This window comes from Canis lupus, chromosome 24 (assembly GCF_011100685.1).
Source record: "Canis lupus familiaris isolate Mischka breed German Shepherd chromosome 24, alternate assembly UU_Cfam_GSD_1.0, whole genome shotgun sequence".
Taxonomy (NCBI): domain Eukaryota; kingdom Metazoa; phylum Chordata; class Mammalia; order Carnivora; family Canidae; genus Canis; species Canis lupus.
The window spans coordinates 26289022-26309705 of record NC_049245.1 but is presented as its reverse complement, the minus strand read 5'-3'; the positions used below and the strand labels follow the sequence as shown (position 1 = coordinate 26309705).

General features: G+C 38.8%; 1 protein-coding gene across 7 annotated transcripts in view; it reads left to right on the top strand.

Moving 5' to 3' along the window:
- RBL1 (RB transcriptional corepressor like 1) overlaps window positions 1-20684 on the top strand; it is a 58830-nt gene that overhangs the window by 16234 nt on the left and 21912 nt on the right. For 6 of the 7 annotated variants that reach the window (XR_005377815.1, XM_038572243.1, XM_038572242.1 and 3 more), the window contains 9 exons: window positions 1305-1491; window positions 2592-2758; window positions 4622-4734; window positions 4932-5035; window positions 9335-9472; window positions 10464-10628; window positions 12451-12583; window positions 17930-18196; window positions 19005-19216. Coding sequence is in view for 6 of the 7 variants with exons in the window: in XM_038572243.1 (XP_038428171.1) it covers window positions 1305-1491; window positions 2592-2758; window positions 4622-4734; window positions 4932-5035; window positions 9335-9472; window positions 10464-10628; window positions 12451-12583; window positions 17930-18196; window positions 19005-19216 (1486 nt within the window). In the remaining variant the exon portion in view is untranslated. Of the gene's footprint in view, window positions 1-1304; window positions 1630-2591; window positions 2759-4621; window positions 4735-4931; window positions 5036-9334; window positions 9473-10463; window positions 10629-12450; window positions 12584-17929; window positions 18197-19004; window positions 19217-20684 lie in introns of those variants that run through there. The other variant, XM_038572247.1, reaches the window with a different exon arrangement.

The window sequence follows — 20684 nt, the reverse complement described above, 5'->3', positions numbered from 1 at the left end:
TGAGGATGCAGATAAAGGGGAACCCTCTCTGCACTGTTGGTGGGAATGCAAACTAGTTCAGCCACTCTGGGAAAACAGTATGAAGGTTCCTCAAAAAGTTAAAAATAGAACTACGCTTCAGTCCTACAATTACCCTACTAGGTATTTCCCCATATCATGCAAAAATACAGACTCAAGGGCAGCCCCGGTGGCCCAGCTGTTTAGTGCCGCCTTCAGCCCGGGGCGTGATCCCGGAGACCTGGGATCGAGTCCCACATCGGGCTCCCAGCATGGAGCCTGCTTCTCCCTCTGCCTGTGTCTCTGCCTTTCTCTCTCTCTGACTGTCATGAATAAATAAAATAAAATCTTAAAAAAAAAAAAAAAAAACAGACTCAAAGAGGGTACATACACCTCAGTGTTCATAGTAGTGTGATCAACAATAGCCAAACTATGTAGATAGACCAAATGTCCATCAATTGATGAATGGATAAAGAAAATGTGGTGTAGGGGATCCCTGGGTGGCTCAGCGGTTTCGCACCTGCCTTTGGCCCAGGGCGTGATCCTGGAGCCCCGGAATCGAGTCCCGCATCAGGCTCCCGGCCTGGAGCCTGCTTCTCCCTCTGCCTGTGTCTCTGCCTCTCTCTCTCTCTCTGTCTATCATAAATAAATAAAAATAAATCTTTAAAAAAAATATGGTGTATATACATATACAATGGAATATTACTTAGGCATCAAAGAGTGAAATCTTGTCATTTGCAATGATATGGTTGGAGCTAGCATGTATTATGCTAAGCGAAATAGGCAAAGAAAAATAAATACCATATGATTTCACTTAAGAGTGGAATTTAAGAAACAAAATAGATGAACATATGGGAGGGGGGGTAAAGAGAGGGAAACCATAAGAGACTTAGAAAACAAACTGAGAAGTGATGCAGAGAGGTTGGTGGGAGATAGGCTAGATGGGTGATGTGTATTAAGGAGGGCACTTGTTATGAGCACTGAGTATTCTATATAAGTGATGAATCACTGAATTCTGCTCCTGAAACCAACATAGCACTGTATATTAACTAACTCAAATTTAGGGACATCTGGGTGGCTCGGTAGTTGAATATCTGCCTTTGGCTCAGGATGTGATCCCAGAGTCACGGGATCGAGTCCCACATCGGGTTCCCTGCATGTCTGCTTCTGTCTCTGCCTATGTCTCTGCCTGTCTCTCTCTGTGTATTTTAGGTATAAATGAATAAATCTTTAAAAAAAAAACTAACTCGAACTTAAAAATTTGAAAAGTAAAAATAAAATCTTTAAAAAATAAAATCTCTTTTCAGCAAAGCAGTGAACAAGGAGTATGAAGAATATGTTTTAACTGTTGGTGACTTTGATGAGAGGATCTTTTTGGGAGCAGATGCAGAAGAGGAAATTGGAACTCCTCGAAAGTTCACTGGTGAAACCCCATTAGGGAAACTGACAGCACAAGCTAATGTGGACTGTAGTCTTCAACAGCACTTTGAAAAAGTAATATAACTTAGCCTGGCCTCAGTCTAGAATGATCTTTTTCTCTCTGTGTGTGATTCCACTAACAACAGAAGCATCTTTCAAGTTAAATCTTGAGTTTCTTCTACTAATTTATATTTCCCATGAAAGCCTTAAAAGGTAATTTTTAAAACTATGGCATTTAGTATTTTTATCTCATTTCTCTTTTTTTTTTGTATTTTTTTTTATTGGAGTTCGATTTGCCAATATATAGTATAACACCCAGTGCTCATCCCTGTCATTTACCTCATTTCTTGATGTTTTTCATATTTTTGATATATTTTCCCAGAACACCTGGACTTTTCAGTAGGGTATGTATCTTTTGACATGAAGAAGGATTTATGTGGGGCGCCTGGATGGCTCAGTCAGTTAAGCTTCTGACCTCAACCCAGGTCATGATCTCAGGAGTCCTGGGATCAAGCACCACATCAGGCTCCTGCTCAATGAGGAGTCTACTTGTCTCTCTCCCGCTGCCTCTCCCTCCCCTGTACATGAGCGCTGTCTCTCTCAAAATCTTTATTTAAAAAAAAAAAAATTATGCTTTCCTATCCTTTCTTTATATCACTTTAACCACTGTTCTGTTGTTTTAAAATGTAGTTTTTTCTCCTACCCATGAGAATCTATGTGCTTTCCCTGAACTTCAGCCCTATAACTCTAGATTGTTAATGGCAGCAAAGTCTTAGTTCTGTATTTATGTGTAAAATGGGTTGGAGGATGAAGTCTATTGGAAAATTCACTGGTCTAGAGTAGAAAACGAAGTTTCAATCCAAACTCTGCCATTACCCTTGTCAGTTTAAACAGTATTTTTACCTTCTCTGTGCCTGTTTCATATGTAAAGTCAAAATATGTATATTTCAAATTAATATTATGATAAAATGAGATTATAGATAGTACTTTGAAAAGTGTTACTTAAATGTAAAGATGTTATTAGCATAATGTTGGTAAAAATTTGGTGGTTAACCAGAGGAAGGAAGAAAAAAGTAGTACTAAATGTGAGTAGAGAAGGTGGTATATATACTGAATTAAACACATAATGAGGGCAAGGTAACTTTTTAATCTCACAGATTTTTCTTTTTTGACAGAAAACATCATTTGCACCTTCTACCCCACTGACAGGACGGCGATATTTACGAGAAAAAGAAGCAGTCATTACTCCTGTTGCTTCAGCTACTCAAAGTGTGAGCCGATTACAGAGTATTGTGGCTGGACTGAAAAATGCACCAAGTGAACAACTTATAAATATTTTTGAGTAAGACTTAAATATTTCTGTACAGCTAAGGGAGAAAAAGCTGATGGAAACGAATTAGAATGGTTGCCAGGGTTGCAAGGAGAGGAAATGAGTTCCATGGGTATAGAGTTGCAGTCATATAAGATGAATTCTAGAGATCTATTGTATAACAGTATGCACACGGTAAAAAATACTGTAATGTACTCATAAAAATTAAGGTAAATTGGGCACCTGGGTGGCTCAGTCGGTTAAGTGTCTGCCTTCTCCGTTCGTGATCCAAGGGTCTCAGAATAGAGCCCTGCATAAGGGCTCCCTGCTCATCAGGGAGCCTGCTTCTCTCTCTGTGCTCCTCACTCCACTTGTGGTCTCTCTCACTGGCTCTCAAATGGATAAATAAAATCTTTAACAATAAATAAATAAGAAAACAAGTAAATGAATGTTAAGGTAAATTTATTATGTGGTTTTTGTTATGTTTTTTAGTACATAATTTAAAAAAGAGAACTTAAATAGAAAGAAATAACTCAAAGAGTCACAGCTTGCGTTAGAAGTACTTGATAAGGGATGGTTGGATGGCTCAGCAGTTGAGCATCTGCCTTTACTCAGGACGTGATCCTGTGGTCCAGGGATTGAGTCCCACATGAGGTTCCCTGCATGGAGCCTGCTTCTTCCTCTGCCTCTGTCTCTGCCTCTCTCTGTACCTCATGAATAAATAAATAAGAAAAAGTACTTGATAAGTACCAAAAAAGTATTTTTGCCATATGTGCTGCCTACCTCTTCTTATATATGATTCTGGTCTGTTTGAACATAGAGTTGGGAGTCCTGAACCCTCCACTAATTATCTGGCTTTGTACAAATCACTTTCTTTCTCATAGTCTTGGATTTATTTGTCATTTCTGAATTAAGATTGTTTGAATGACAGAAAAGTAGCACTTAATATAAAGGTAATGAGTATTTCTTGCCAAGTGCCTTCCTTTTTAGTACTATCTTTTTTTATTTGTTATTCTTAGGCTTTCATAAGTATCGTTCCAGTAACATACACAGTTGATAGATATATGTTTTGAATGTTACGTGTATTATGTTCTGTATTCCTAGGATAAATTAAGCTAATGAAAGGAAAAATGTTATTAAAAGTATCATAAAAAAGAAAAAATACACTTATAATACTGTACTGTATTTATCCAAAAAATCCACTTATAAATGGACCTGCACAGTTCAAACCCATCTTGTTCAAGGGTCAGCTGCATCTATATACATGAATACTGCCATATCAACGTGTTTTTTTGTTTGTTTGTTTGTTTGTTTTTTGAGTAGGTTCCTGTGCACAATGTGGAGTCCCAACACAGGGCTTGAACTCACAACCCTGAGATCAAGACCTGAGCTGATATCAAGAGTCAGACACTTAACCAACTGAGCCACCCAGGTGGCCCCATATTTTCCTTAAATCAGATTTATTAAAGTATAATTTACACAATGAGAGTCATCCTTTTAACTGCACAGTTGTATGAGATTTGACAAGTGCATGAAATTATATAACCAGTACCACCACAATCAAGATGTAGAACAATTCCACTAGCGCCCCAAATTTATGCCCCTTTTAGTCAACCCCTGTGTCATCCTCAGCCTCTGGCAACTACTGATATATTTTCTGTCCCTTTAGTTTTGCCTTTTCAAGAATGTCATATAAATAGAAGCATAAAAGAGATGATATTGACTCTGCTAATGTTGAAATTCCAAAACAGTATGACAAATGATTTTGTTTAAAAGCTGTCCGTTTATTTGAAATATGCTGATTATGTATTGAGGCTTACAGTTGGGACCAGAACTGGAATAAACGTTGGTAGTCTGGAGTTTTTCCCCCGGTAATTAGGTTCTTGTATTTTATAGATCTTGTATTCGTAATCCAATGGAAAACATCATGAAAATAGTGAAAGGAATAGGGGAGACTTTCTGCCAACACTATACTCAATCAACAGATGAACAGCCAGGATCACACATAGGTAAGAAGACAAAACTAAGGTTAACACAGCATTGAAAGTAGACAAATTGCCCCTAAAAAAAGCAGAAATTATTTTTTTTTTCCTTTTCAGCTATTCTTAATGTGTAAGATTTAAGTTTATATAAGTTTGTTCTTTGGTCCTTAACAGCTATGTTTCATTTCATTAACACATATTTTCCCTTTTATTCCCCTCCCTAGATTTTGCTATAAACAGACTAAAGCTTGCAGAAATTTTGTATTATAAAATATTAGAGACTGTAATGGTTCAGGAAACACGAAGACTTCATGGAATGGACATGTCAGTAAGTAAATCCACTCTCCCAGCCCCTAGCAAGGTCCAAAAATCCTAAGCCTGGAACCAGTGTGTTGAGAAGCTCTATAATGTGTCACGGGAATTAGCAGTTACTAGCAAACTTAGCCAGTATGATTTGCTAGTTGGCCTTAATGGTCTTTTGCACATCCAGAGCTAGCCACCTCTAGGTAGAAATATGAAATATTTGAAATTCATCTCTGATAGACCATCAGTATCCTTTCCCTTCAGGTCCTTTTTTTGTCCTTTATTCCCAGCTAGCCAATAATGAGACCCTTCCCAACATTAACCTAATCAATAATTAGGATATTTGCCCATACCTCCCAAGAATTTTGGAGGAATAAAACGCTTGTTAAAAAATTGCTTTGTAGGGATCCCTGGGTGACGCAGTGGTTTGGCACCTGCCTTTGGCCCAGGGCGCAATCCTGGAGACCCAGGATCGAATCCCACATCGGGCTCCCGGTGCATGGAGCCTGCTTCTCCCTCTGCCTGTGTCTCTGCGCCTCTCTCTCTCTGTGACTATCATAAATAAATAAAAATTTAAAAAAAAATTAAAAAGAAGAAAAATTGCTTTGTAGGGTGCCTGAGTGGATCAGTTGGTTAAGCGTCAGACTTGATTTCAGCTCAGGTCATGATTTCAGGGTCATGAAATTGAGCCCCACATCAGGCTTTGTGCTGAGCATGGAGCCTACTTGGGATTCTCTTTCCTTGTTCCCCCATCACCCCATCATTGTTCACCCTCTCTCTGTGTGTCTCTCAAAAATGAAAAAAATTTCTTTTTTTCTTTGAACATTTGATAACTCTAGCCACTCTCTCCAATAGCTTATAAAGGAATTTTTCTAAAAAGTCAATGCAGGGGCACCTGGCTGGATCAGTTGGTAGAGAATGCATCTCTTAATCTCAGGGTTATGAGTTTGAGCCCCACATTTGGTGTAGAGATTACTTAAAAAATAAAATATTTATAAATAAATAATCAGAGCTGTGGGGTATCTACCTCAGTTGATTGAGCATGTGACTCTTGATCTTAAGGTCATGAGTTCAAGCCTGCTGGGAATAGAGCTTACTATAAATAAGTAAATATATATGTACACGCACATACAGTTCATAAAAACTCAAAGATCTTACATGGTTTTTCAGTTTCCTCCTCCTCCTCCTCCTCGTCTTCCTTGTTACCACTCTAGGTGTTATCTGAATTTTTTTTTTTTAAGATTTTATTTATTCATGAGAGACACAGAGCGAGGCAGAGACGTAGGTAGAAGGAGAAGCAGGCTCCACGCAAGGGAGTCTGATGTGGGACTCAATCCTGGGACCGCGGGATCATGACCTGAGCCAAAGGCAGACACTCACCACTGAGCTATCCAGGTGCCCCTCTTTTTGGAGCTCTTATTCCAATGAGGAACCTTCTGGATTTATCCTTTTTTCTTATTTTCCATTTCTTTGTTATTTTATTCTACTTCTAAGGATATTTACTCAACTTTTCATCATCTGGTTCTAGTGAATTTTTTTATTTTAGCTGTATTTTCATTTCTAAGATCTCTTTCTTGTTCTTTGAGGTTATTAATTTAGATTTCTTTGACATTTTCTTGTATATACTGCAATGCCTCTTCCCTCTGAGTTTAAAAAAAAATTTTTTTTAAGATTTTATTTGTTTATTCATGAGAGACACAGAGAGAGAGAGAGAGATAGGCAGAGAGAAAGAGAGAGGCAGAGACACAGGCAGGCTCCATGCAGGAAGCCCAACATGGGACTCGATCCCAGGTTTCCAGGATCCAGGATCATGCCCTGGGCTGAAGGTGGCACTAAACCTCTGAGCCACCTGGGCTGCCCTAAAATTTTTTTAATTTTTAAGAATTTTTTTTACAATTTTAAGTAGGCTCCATGTCCTGTGTGGGGCTTGAACTCACAACCCTGAAATCAAGAATCACCTGATCTACCAACTGAACCAGCCAAGCACCCCTTTAAGATTTTATTTTTAAATAATCTCTTCTACCCAGCATGGGGCTCGAACTTACAACCCCAAGGTCAAGAGTTGGATGCTCTGCCAACTAAGCCAGCCAAGCGCCCTTTTTTTCTGTTTTAATCTTTGTCTTTTAGTTGGAGGATTTCCTCATTTGTTGGATTATTCTTAGATATACCTTATGGTGACTAAGCAGTTTGCTTCAAAGTTTTATAGGCAAGAGTAGGAATGTAAGTCTTGTGCGACCATGTAATATTAGGGACCCTCAACTATTGGTGTCTTTAAGGTTCTTCTGAAATATTTCAGTTTCTGTAGAGAAGTATCTGCTAATCTCTTACCTAAATGTTGGTGTTGTGGATCAGAGCAAGGAAGGGAAACTTGGTTTCACAATGCAATCTGTAGACTTTCACCTAAAACCAGTCTCTTATGCTTGATGTTCTCAAGCTCTGAGCCTCCCAAGAGTTCAGTCTTAGAATAATTCTCCAGGTCCCTGTTGGGATAGACTAGAAGCCTATCATCTAACTCATTAGAGTGGGGATTAGATAGAGTAATTCTAAATACTACAGACTTTCAGATCATCCATTCATGTCAGCCCCTGCCTAATCCCTACTTTCCATTCCATCTGTTCCCCCAGTTGCTGTGTTTTTCCTAGGTTGCATGGAGCAAATTCGTTAATTCCAAATGTCACTCTTCAGGCCCTTGTTTAACCATCCCACTTTCTACTAAGTAACTTGTCATGTATTGTAGTTTGCAGTTATAGCCGACTTCTCATTTTATCCAAGTTAGTTTCTGTTTCTTATTCTTTTTGTTGATTTGGAATGATACTTGAAAGGATGGCGGGACACCTGAGTGGCTCAGTGGTTGAGCGTCTTCCTTTGGCTCAGAGTGTGATCCAGGGATTGAGTGGGTCCAGGGATTGAGTCCCACATTGGGCCTCCTGCGAGGAGCCTGCTTCTCCCTCTACATATGTCTCTGCCTCTCTCTCTTTGTCTCTCATGAATAAATAAAATCTTAAAAGAAAGAATTATAGTGACACACTTTATAGAACTGAAAACTTATGTTAAATCTTTTCTTTTAAAAAAAATATTTACTTTAAAAAACATGTGCTTATTTATTTATTTATTTATTTGAGAGCGAGAGCGCACACACAGAAGGAGAGGGAGCCTGATGCAGGGCTTAATCCCAGGACCCTGGGATCATGACCTGAAGGCAGACAGTTAACTGACTGAGCCACCCAGGCACCCCAAATCTTTTTTTTTTTTTTCTTAAGATTTATTTATTTTTAGAGAGCGCCCATGAGCAGGGGGTAAGGATAGGGGGTGGGAGGAGCAGAGGGAGAGGGAAGGAGATGATTGCAAGCCGACTACCGACTGAGCATAGAGCCCAACTCAGGATTTGATCTCAGGACTCTCAGATCATGACCTGAGCCGAAGCCAAAAGTAGTATGCTGAACATACTGAGCCACCCAGGCACCCCAGCTTATGTTAAATCTTAAACTCAGTGGTAAACAGGACTTTTATCTTCTTAATAAAATACTTCTCTGGGGACACCTGGGTGGTTCAGCAGTTAAGCTCCTGCCTTTGGCCCAGGGCGTGATCCTAGAGTCCCAGGATCGAATCCTGCATCGGGCTCCCTGCATGGAGCCTGCTTCTCTCTCTGCCTCTGTCTCTCTCTGTGTGTCTCTCATGAATAAATAAAATCTTTAAACGAAAAGACTTCTCTGAACTTTTTAGTCTTAGCTGTGATATTATAATATCTTTGATTTTAGTGTTTAACAAATCTGTATGTTGATAAGATAGTTGTGATAAAACTGGTATTTAAACAAATGGAACCCAAAAAAAAGGAACTAATCCTAATGCTTCCTCTTGGTGGGAATATTAACTATTTTATTATTTCAAAGCTGATTGTTGTATATGCCTCATTTAATTATAAGATCTGGGGATCCCTGGGTGGCGCAGCGGTTTGGCGCCTGCCTTTGGCCCAGGGCGCGATCCTGGAGACCCGGGATCGAATCCCACGTCGGGCTCTCGGTGCATGGAGCCTGCTTCTCCCTCTGCCTGTGTCTCTGCCTCTCTCTCTCTCTCTGTGTGTGACTATCATAAATAAATAAAAATTAAAAAAAAAAAAAAAAATTTAATTATAAGATCTACCATTAAGCAAAATTATATATGTTATAAGAAAACTATCAGTTTGAGAACTCAAATTTTTATCTTTGATAATCTGGTGTAATATAATACACAGATTATTTTATCTTGTTTCTATACTCATCTTTATAAAATGGCAAAGGCTGAAATTGCTGAGAAATACTAAACTATGGTTTTTCTGTTCTCCAAGGTTCTTTTAGAGCAGGATATATTTCATCGTTCCTTGATGGCTTGTTGTTTGGAAATTGTGCTCTTTGCCTATAGCTCACCTCGTACTTTCCCCTGGATTATTGAAGTTCTCAATTTACGACCATTTTATTTTTATAAGGTGAGATGAGAGTTACAATAACATTTAATGTTACCTAGTGTCTGAATTTAGACCGATGCCAATATTATACTTATTGGCATGATTTAGTTAATATTTTGTCATCTGTGCTACTTTCAAGGTAGTGATAGAAAAGTTAGTTTGAAGAGTTAAATCTTTATACCTAAAATATGCCTTAAGTTACGAAAAATGTAGATCATTGGAAAGCTTATCCATATGAATTGCTGACTGAGTGGGGTTTGAATTTTTTTTTCATGACTTAAGGAAAATTGCTTCTGTATATTTACTTGAATGTTGCTGTGTGTTTTCAGATTTTCTCTTAAGAAATATAGGTAATTTTATTCAAGGACAGTGTTGTTTTTGGCCTTATCTGATAGCAGTTCATTTTTATTTGTAACATGCTTTTTTCATTCAAGAAGTTAAATGCCTTTGTTTTTTTAGCCACATAAATAATATATTCTCCTTGAAGAAAAACAAGTAATACATATAAATGTAAATATTAAAATTATACATTATAATCCTAATTATAAATAATAATCACTTAATACTTTTGTGCATATACTTTCAGACTTTGTTGTAGGATTTACTCTTATTTAAATGGAATTACGTAATATAAGCAGAATTCCTTTTAAATACATTATTTTTTCTGTTCTTTTTGAGCTACTGGAAAGAATAGTCTGAGAAGGGACAGTAAATTCAAAATAGCTCTGGACTTGGAACCCATGACCTAAGTTTTACCACTGTTGGGCTTCTGGCCAGTTTCCACGTATCATTTCCTCATTTTTCTGTGTATACAAAAACCAGAAATGTATGTGAACGTATTATGAAGATCTTAAAAACTCCTTCATAAAATATATTAATAAGACATTGAAACATGGTTCAAGAATATCATTGGTTCTGTGTCATCATAAGACCAAAGGTAGTCATACATGCAAGCCTAGTACAGAAATGATTATTTGATACTACATAAGCTTTTCAATTTTCTTTTTATCAGGTTATTGAGGTGGTGATCCGCTCAGAGGAAGGGCTTTCCAGGGACATGGTGAAACACCTGAACAGCATTGAAGAACAAATTTTAGAGAGTTTAGCGTGGAGTCACGATTCTGCATTGTGGGAGGCTCTCCAGGCTTCAGCAAACAAAGTTCCTACTTGTGAAGAAGTGAGTATATTTTCTTTGGAGTAATATCTGTATATTTGCTGAACATACTGAGCCACCCAGGCACCCCAGCCTGGAGTAATATTTTCTTTGGAGTAATATCTGTTCTAATCCATTGCCCATTTTTTAATCAGGTTGTTTTTTATTATTGAATTATAGGAGTTCTTTATATATTGTAGATACAACTCTGTTATCCAATATGATTTGCAAAACTTTCCTTCCATTCTTTGGGTTGTCGTTTTACTTTTTTTTTTTTTTTTAACATTTTATTTTTAAGTAATCTTTACACCCAAGCTGGGGCTCAAACTTAAAATCCTGAGATCAAGAGCAGCATGCTCCCCCAACTGAGCCAGCTAGGTGCCCCCTTGATAAAGTCTTTTGGAACATAGAGTTTTTAATTTTGATGATGTCCTATTTATCTGTTTTTTTCTTTTATTATTTGTCCTTTTGAAGTTTTATCTTAGAAGCCCATTAATTTTATTTATCTTTTTTTAAAGATTTTATTTATTTATTCATGAGAGACAGAGAGAGAGAGGCAGAGACACAGGCAGAGGGAGTAGTAGCAGGCTCCATGCTGGGAGCCCGATGTGGGACTCCATCCCGGGTCTCCAGGATGACGCCCTGGGCTGAAGGTGGCGCTAAACCGCTGAGCCACCCGGGGATCCCCCCCCCCCCAGAAGCCCATTAATTTTAGCATTTTTAGTTTTCAAATGTCTATGTAAAAAATTAAATATTTTTCGTTAATGGTAGTAAAAATTGAAAAAAATCAGAGAAGTTTGTGCCTAATACAAGTGACACATTTCACAGTTTAGTATCAGGTAAGAAGTTGAGTTTTTTCCCCTTTACCTCTGTATTGTTCTTTTGTAACTCCTGTCTTTTCATCCTTATTTGCTTTTCTCCTTACACTTCATGAAACCTGATGAATTTTTCTGTAATCCCAAACTACTGGAAAGACTATCCAAGACCAGAAAGAACTAAAAAGATGATTTCTTGAAATCTCTCTTCCATGCATCTTTGGACTTTTTTTTTTTTTTAAGATTTTATTTATTTATTCACGATAAGCAGAGACCTAGGCAGAGGGAGAAGCAAGCTTCCTGCAGGGAGCCTAATGTAGGACTCGATCCCAGGATCCTAGGATCACTCAACCACTGAGCCACCCAGGTGCCCCGCATCTTTGGAATTCTGCCGCAAACTGTGATTAACTAGACAATCTTTAGTATTCATCAATATTTCCATTGTAGAATCCCTTGAGAAAGAAAAAAAGCTATGGACTTGAATAAGAGGATTTGGGGGGAAGCCCTTGCTGTATCACTTACTTGTACGTCCTTGGGCAAATTTCATATTTTGAGCCTCTATTTTCTCATCCTTAAGAGGAAATAGATAGTGCCTACCTAATCAGTTTATTTCTAAAAGTAGTCAATAAACTTAAGGAGATAAATTATAAGATTAAGTGAGATATATTTAACAATATTGACTATTGAGCACTTTATACAAGTTTTATTTTGTGAACAAGAAAGAGGGAAAGAGGGCAGCCCGGGTGGCTCAGCGGTTTGGCATCTGCCTTAGATCCTGGAGACCCAGGATCGAGTCCCACGTCGGAGTCCCTGCATGGAGCCTGCTTCTCCCTCTGCCTCTCTCTCTCTCTCTGTGTCTCTCTCATGAATAAATAAAGAAAATCTTAAAAAAAAAAAAAAGAAAGAAAGAAAGAGGGAAAGAGAAAACATTTAAAGTAGTTAAAAAAAAAACTTTTTTCTCAATTTTCGGTTACAAGTGTTCATTAGTGGGTTTATCTATATGTAAAGCAAAAGGTTTTTGTATTTTACAGGTTATATTCCCAAATAACTTTGAAACAGGAAATGGGGGAAATGTACAGGGACATCTTCCCATGATGCCGATGTCTCCTCTAATGCATCCAAGGGTCAAAGAAGTTCGGACTGACAGTGGGAGTCTTCGAAGGGGTAGGTTCAACATGGGTAAAACAATGAACAAAATAACAAAGATAAGTTTCTCAAAGAAAATACCAACTCTTGCTAATACAGTATTATGAAATCTAATTTCTTCATCAGGATTTAAAAGGGGGCTTATAAAAAATAATAGAAATGTAAAGGGGCAGTTAGGTGGCTCAGTCAGTTGAGCATCCAATTCTTGGTTTCAGCTCAGGTCTTTTTTTTTTTTTTTAAGGTTTTATTTATTCATGAGAGGCACAGAGAGAGGGGCAGAGACACAGGCAGAGAGAGAAGCAGGTTTCCTACAGGGAATCAAATGCGGTACTGGATCTTAGGACTCCAGGATCACACCCTGTGCCAAAGGCAGATACTCAACCACTGAGATACCCAGGCGTCCCTCAGCTCAGGTCTTGATCTTGGGGTCCTGGGATTGAGCCCTGCATTGGGCTCCATGCTCAGGGCACAGTCTGCTTGTTCTTTTCCCTCTGCTCTTCCCCCCCACTCATGCTCTCTCTTCTCTCTCAAATAAATAAAGAAATCCTCAAAAAAAATTTTTTTAATTAAAAAATGAAGAGGGGCTTATACCAATACCTTTATGTAGCCCATTGTATAGTTTCTTTACCAAAGTAATAAGATTTTTGCTCTGATTTTTTTTTCATTTTTTAGAGAAAGAGTGGGGGAGGGGAGAGGAAAAAAATCTTAAGCAGGCTCCACACCCAGTGCAGAGCCAAATTGGGGGGCTCCATCTCACAGACCTGTTGCTCTGATTTTTAATATCTCTTTTTTAAATTGCCATGTCAGTTGTAGAAAGAGTATTTTAGCATTTTAATAAACCCACAACTTTTCTAAGATTTTATTTATTTAAAGAGCACAGGGTGAGGGGCAGAGGGAGAGAGAGAATCTCAAGCAGACTCCACACTAAGCATGGAGCCCAATATGAGACTTGATTTCATGATATTGAGATCATGACCTGAGCTGAAATCAAGAGTGGGATGCTCAACCAACTGAGCTACCTAGGTGCCCCAACATACAGCTTTTCTAAATGCTAATGGAAAATTCTGTGAATAAGCAAAATACCTACTTTTCAGATGTGACAAAAGTTATGTTCTTTTTCCATGTATGTCTCTGTAGAAAGATAAATATTTGAAGCAGAGGGGCACCTGAGTGGCTCAGTTGGTTGAGCATCCACCTCTTTTTTTTTTTAAGATTTTTTTTTTTAAGATTTTATTTACTTATTCATAAGAGACACAGAGAGAGAAAGGCAGAGATAAAAGATATAGGCAGAGAGAGAAGCAGGCTCCATGCAGGGAGCCCAATGTGGGACTCAGTCCCGGGACTCCAGGATCACACCCTGGGCTGAAGGCAGGTGCTAAACTGCTGAGCCACCCTGGCACCCCTAATCTTTTGATCACATATCCCTGAACTAACTTTAGATGAACAAGTATTCATTTTTCACATAGCTCTTGATCCTTTTTTGGACCATAATTGTGTGTGCGTGCAGGCACATGCATAGTCTTTGCTTTACATCTAGTGCTAGATTATAAAAATGTGCAAGCTCTGCATACAAAACAATCTTCATAAGCAATGGAAATGATTAGGATTATTTTATGATCTTTAAGAAATTTTACTGGGTGCCTGGGTGGCTCAAGTTGAGTGTCTGCCTTTGGAGAGGTTCATGATCCCAGGGTCCTAAGATCAAGCCCCACATTGGGCTCCCTGCTCAGCAGGGAGTCTGCTTCTTCTTCTCCCTTTGCGCCTCTGCCCTGTTTTTGCTCTCTCTTGCACACGCTTTCTCTCTCTTCCTCAAATAAATAAGTTAAATCTCAGGGCACCTATGTGGCTTAGTGGTTGAGCTTGTGCCTTTGGCTCAGGTTGTGATCCTGGGGTCCTGGGCTCAAGTCCCACATCTGGCTCCCTGTAGGGAGCCTGCTTTTCCCTCAACTTATGTCTCTGCCTCTTTATGTGTCTCATGAATACATAAAGTCTTTAACAAAAAAATAAGTAAGTAAAAAAAAAAAAAAAAAAAATAAGTAAGTAAATACGTAAATGTAAAGTGTTTTTTTTTTTGTTTTGTTTTTTTGTTTTTTAAGATTTTATTTATTCATGAGAGGCAGAGACACAGGGAGAAGCAGGCTCCATGCTGGGAGCCTGACCTGGGACTCAATCTGGTTCTCCAGGATCACGCCCCGGGCTGAAGGTGGCGCTAAACCGCTAAGCCCCTGGGGCTGCCCCTAAAGTCTTTTTTAAAAATGCAACCAAGAGAATCAAATAATGAAAAAATCCTTAGAAAACAATTAATATTGAGCCTTGACTCTGGGCAGAAGAAGACAATTAATTAATTTGTATATTTATTAGTTGTTCACTGTAGCTTTTCCACAACTGGGCTAGGAAAAGATAATTTGAAGGGGTTTACAGCTAACTTCATGGCTATAATGTGAATCCTCTATTGAAATGTCAGCTTTTAACATTTCTAGTCAGATTCAACAGCTGCCTTAGATTTCTTGTGTGTAAGGATCCAGGTTGGGACGCCTGGGTGGCTCAGCCGTTGAGTGTCTGCCTTTGGCTCAGGGCTTGATCCCAGTCCAGGGGTCAAGTCCCACATCGGGCTCCCACTTGGGAGCCTGCTTCTCCCTCTGCCTGTGCCTCTGCCTCTCTCTGTGTGTCTCTCATGAATAAATAAATGAAATCTTTAAAAAGAATAAGAAAAAGGATCCAGATAGACTCCCATTAGTAATGGGAGCTACAATAAAACTTAATACTTTCTACTGAGGTTGGGAAATCAGAGCCGCTTTCATAAGCCCCAGAATTACAGAGAGATTTTTGTTAAACCATGACTATTTGTCCACTTACCTCATTAATACAGAGAGCTGTCAAATCATTGCCAGAAGTAATCTTTATACCTCGTAAGCATGTTTTGAAAATATATTATATGGCTGTCTAGTTATCTAGTGAATGTAAAAATAAATAGTGAAATGTTTTTTATTTTCTTTAACATTTACTTATTTAAGTGATCTCTTCCATTCTGGGGCTCAAACCCAAGACTCCCAAGATCAAGAGGCCCATGTACCACCGACTGAGCCAGCGAGGTGCCCTGAAATGCTTTCACTTAAAAAGCATAGTATATGAGTGCCTGGCTGGCTCAGTCAGTGGTTTGGGGACCTCTTGATCTCAATTGTGAGTTTGAGCCTCATGATGGGTATAAAAATTACTTTTAAAAAGTTTTAAAATAGGGACGCCTGAGTGACTCAGTGGTTGAGCATCTGCCTTCAGCTCGGCGTGATCCTGGGATCCTGGGATTGGGGTCCTGGATTGGACTCCCTGCAAGGAACCTGATTCTCCCTCTGCCTGCCTGTGTGTGTCTCATGAATGAATGAATGAATGAATGAATAAATAAATAAATAAAATCCTTTTAAAAATTAAAAAAATAAAAAGTTTTAAAATAGGGAGGCTCAGTGGCTCATTTGGTTGAGCATCTGCCTTGGGCTCAGGTCATCATCCCGGAGTCCAGGATGGAGCCCAGTGGCATTGGGTTCCCTTCTCAGTGGGGAGTCTGCTTCTCTGTCTGCCCCTCCCCCCACTTGTGTACTCTCTTTTTCTCTCTCAAATAAGTAAAATCTTTTCCAAAATAAAAAGTAGGGGCGCTCAGGTGGCTCAGTGGTTGAGTGTCTGCCTTTGGCTCAGGTCGTGGTCCCAGAGTCCTGGGATGGAGTCCCACATCAGGTACCCCCCGGGGAGCCTGCTTCTTCCTCTGCCAATGTCACTGCCCCTCTCTCTGCGTCTTTCATGAATAAATAAATAAATTTTTTTTAATAAAAATAAAGAATAAAGGGGCGTCTGGAGGGCTCAGTTGGTTAAGCATCTGACTCTTGATTTTGGCCCAGCTCATGATCTCAGGATCATGAGATTGAGCCCTGCTTCTGCTCTGCACTGGACTTAGAGCCTGCTTAGGGTTCTTATTCTCCCTCTCCTGCTCCTCCTCCTGCCCCACGTGTGCGTGCATGCGCGCTCAAATAAATCAATCAATAAATAAATAAAACTTAAAGAATAAAAAAAAATTTAAAGAATAAAGCATATCATATTCCTGTAAAGAAACAATGGATTGGGGAAGGTAAGGAAGGATTAAAGATGTAGGATTGTAAGGGGCTAGGGGAACCTTTGCATTTGGTAGAGAGGGAAAGCTGCTCCTATGGAAGGATAGCATTGAAAATAGATATAATCTATAACCTAACTTTATTTTTGATCAACACACTGCCAACCCTCAGATTAAGGCAAGTTAATCATATCACCTTTATGTATCTTTATCTTCTAATGGGCTTATAAAAGATGATTCTGTACCTACTAAGTGAGAAAGCCATAGTACCTTAAACTGCTTATGTGTGGGCATATTGGAAGAAGCAAAACTGTGAACCAAATCACTGATTTTCCTTATTTACTAGATAAAATTGAGGGACAGAAGCTAATTGGACTACTTCAATTTAGTGGTCACTTCATTCTACCTCTCAACCTCTACTTTACCCTTAATGTTTTGCTCCTTTTTTCCTTTTTAAAGATTTTATGTGGGCAGCCCCGGTGGCGCAGCAGTTTAGCACTGCCTGCAGCCCGGGGTGTAATCCTGGGGACCCGGGATTGAGTCCCACATTGGGCTCCCTGAGTGGAGCCTGCTTCTCCCTCTGCCTGTGTCTCTGCCTCTCTCTCTCTCTCTGTGTCTCTCATGGATAAATAAATAAAATCATTAAAAAATAATAAAGATTTTATATATTTATCCATGAGAGACACAGAGAAAAGGCAGAGACATAGGCAGAGGGAGAAGCAAACTCCTCGCAGGAGCCCAATGTGGGACTCGATCCCGGAACTCCAGGATCATGCCCTGAGCCACCCAGGTGTCCCTTGTTTTGCTCCTTTCGTAGTAGGCAGGAGTTTGGGAAACCAAGAAGATGAGTTATCATAATTTTCACATGTAATGACTTTTCATTCTTTCACTAGATTTTCTTATATTTCATGAAGACAGAAGCCATGTTATTTACTGCTAAATCCCTAGTGCTTAACATAGTAGCTCAATATCTATTTTTTGAATGAATGAGTATGATGCATTATTTGGGAATATGATCAAACTGTTTTAAATTTATTTTTCTGGGATCCCTGGGTGGCACAGCGGTTTGGCGCCTGCCTTTGGCCCAGGGCGCGATCCTGGAGACCCGGGATCAAATCCCACATCGGGCTCCCGGTGCATGGAGCCTGCTTCTCCCTCTGCCTGTGTCTCTGCCTCTCTCTCTCTCTCTCTCTCTCTGTGACTATCATAAATAAATAAAAATTAAAAATAAATAAATAAATAAATAAATTTATTTTTCTTTCTATTAGATATGCAACCATTGTCTCCAATTTCTGTCCATGAACGCTACAGTTCTCCTACTGCAGGGAGTGCTAAGAGAAGACTTTTTGGGGAAGACCCCCCAAAGGAAATGCTTGTGGACAGGATCATAACAGAAGGAACAAAATTGAAAATTGCCCCTTCTTCAAGCATTACTGCTGAAAATATATCAATTTCACCTGGGCAGAGTCTTCTAACTATGGCCACAGCCATAGTCACAGGGACAACAGGACATAAAGTTACAATCCCATTGCACGGTAACATTTTAATGCCTTTATCTTATATTTTTTCTGAATTGGTTAATTAAGATTTGTCTTGCTGGATTGGATCACGTGGCCTTTTTAACCCAGTTTCTTTTGAACCTATACTATTTTTTTTTAATTTATTATTTTAGAGCAGTTTTGGGTTCACAGCAAATTGAGTAGAAGGTACAGGGGTTTCCCATATACCCACTGCCACACATACACAGCTTCCATCACCATCAGCATCCTGCACCAGAATAGCATATTTGTTAACAATGGATGAACCTACATTGACACATCATTATTATCCCAAGTCTATAGTTTACATTAGGGTTCACTCTTGGTATTGTACATTGTATAGATTTTGACTAAAGTTTAATGACACATATCCACCATTATAGTATTATACAGAATAGTGTCATTGCCATAAAAATCCTGTTTCCATCTTTTGTTTTTGTTTTGTTTTGAACTTACACGGTTTTTTGAATTTTCACATTTTAAAAATTTACCATTCTTTTTGTTAAGACTATTTTACTTTTTTATCTGAGCTTTATGAATGAGTTGCAAAAATCTTGTTTCTTGATTAAAAACATCTCCTTTAGAGTTCAAAAGAAAACAGTATTTTTTCAGAGCAGAAATAGAAAACAAGGGTGTTATAACCTAGAATTAAAAAAAAAAATCTAGAATTAATATTTTTGTGGATTTCTTCTCCTTTTCTCACCTATTCCTATGTTTATACATAGATAGTTAAAGATAATTGACAACCTTTCTGGAACACATGCAGCTTATTTCTAAAACTGAAAACTCTTGTTTATATGTTTAGGTATTGCAAATGATGCTGGAGAAATCACACTGATACCAATTTCCATGAACACAGCTCAGGAGTCCAAAGTCGAGAGTCCTATATCACTTACTGCTCAGTCATTAATTGGTGCTTCTCCGAAACAGACTCATCTGACTAAAGCGCAAGAGGCACATCCAACTGGAATAAGCAAACCAAAGAGAACTGGTTCTTTAGCACTGTTTTATAGAAAGGTATGTGATTTTATGGCATCCAAAAGATCTCATTTGGGGTGCCTGGCTGGCTCAGTCAGTAGAGCATGTGACTCAATCATAGGGTTGTAAGTTCGAGCCCTATATTGGGTATAGAGATTATTTAAAAATAAAATGATCTCATTTAATCAGTGCATCTATTGAGTAATAGAGCACCTTTAGCATTCTCTTTTGTGTGTATGGTAAAATATACATAATATAAAATTTATCATTTTAACCATTTTTAAGTGTACAGTAAAGTTTCATTAAGTACATTCACATTGATACACAGTTTTCACCATCATCCATCCCAGAACATTGTCATCTTCCTAAACTGAAACTCTGTTCCAATTACAATAATTCCCCATTCCTCTTCCCACCACCAGCTCCCGGCAGCCACCATTCTTCTTTCTGTCTCTATGCATTTAACTATTCCAGGTACCTCATATAAGTACAAATATGCATCCTTTTGTAACAGGGTTTGTTTCACTTAGCATAAGTCTTCAAGATTCATCCATATTATAGCATCATTCAGAATTTCCTTTTTAAGTCTGAATAATATCCCACTGTATTTATATATCACATTTTGTTTTTCAATTCATCCATACATGAACATTTAGGTTGTTTCTACCATTTGGTTATTGTGAATAATGCTGCTATGAACATTAGTGTACAAATATCTACTCAAGTCTCTGTTTTCAGTTTTCTTGTATATATACCCAGAAGTGGAATAGTAATTCTGAATTTAATTTTTTGAGGAACTGTCATACCATTTTCCACAGTGTCAGCCCCATTTTATATTCCTGCTATAGAGACGCCTGGGTGGCTCAGGGGTTGAGTGTCTCTGCCATCAGCTCAGGGCATGATCCTGGAGTCCCGTGATGGAGTCCTGCATTGGGCTCCCTGCATGGAGTCTGCTTCTGAATCTGCCTGTGTCTTTGCCCCCCTCCTTCTCATGAATAAATAAATTCTTTTAAAAAAACAGTTTTATATTTCTGCTACCATACATGAGGTTCCAAGTTCTCCACATTCTTGTCAACTCTGTTTTCTGTTATTTTTTAAGATTTTATTTATTTATTGATGAGAGACACAGAGAGAGAGGCAGAGACATAAGGCAGAGGGAGAAGCAGGCTCCATGCAGGAAGCCTGATGTAGGACTCCATCCCAGGACCCCAGGATCACACCCTGAATCAAAGGAATACAGATGCTCAACCACTGAGCAACCCACATGTCCCATGTTATTTTTGATAGTAGCCATTTTAATGAGACTGAAGAGTGGGGAGGGCACGTTCGTGGCTCAGTCGGTTAAGTCTCTGCCAGATCATGATGGCAGGGTCCTGGCATTGAGCCCCGCATCAGGCTCCCTGCTTAGCAAGGAGTCTGCTTCTCCCTCTCTCTCTTCCCTCCCTGCTCATGCTCGCTCTCGCTTGCTCTTTCTCAAATAAATAAAATCTTAAAAAAAAAAAAAAGA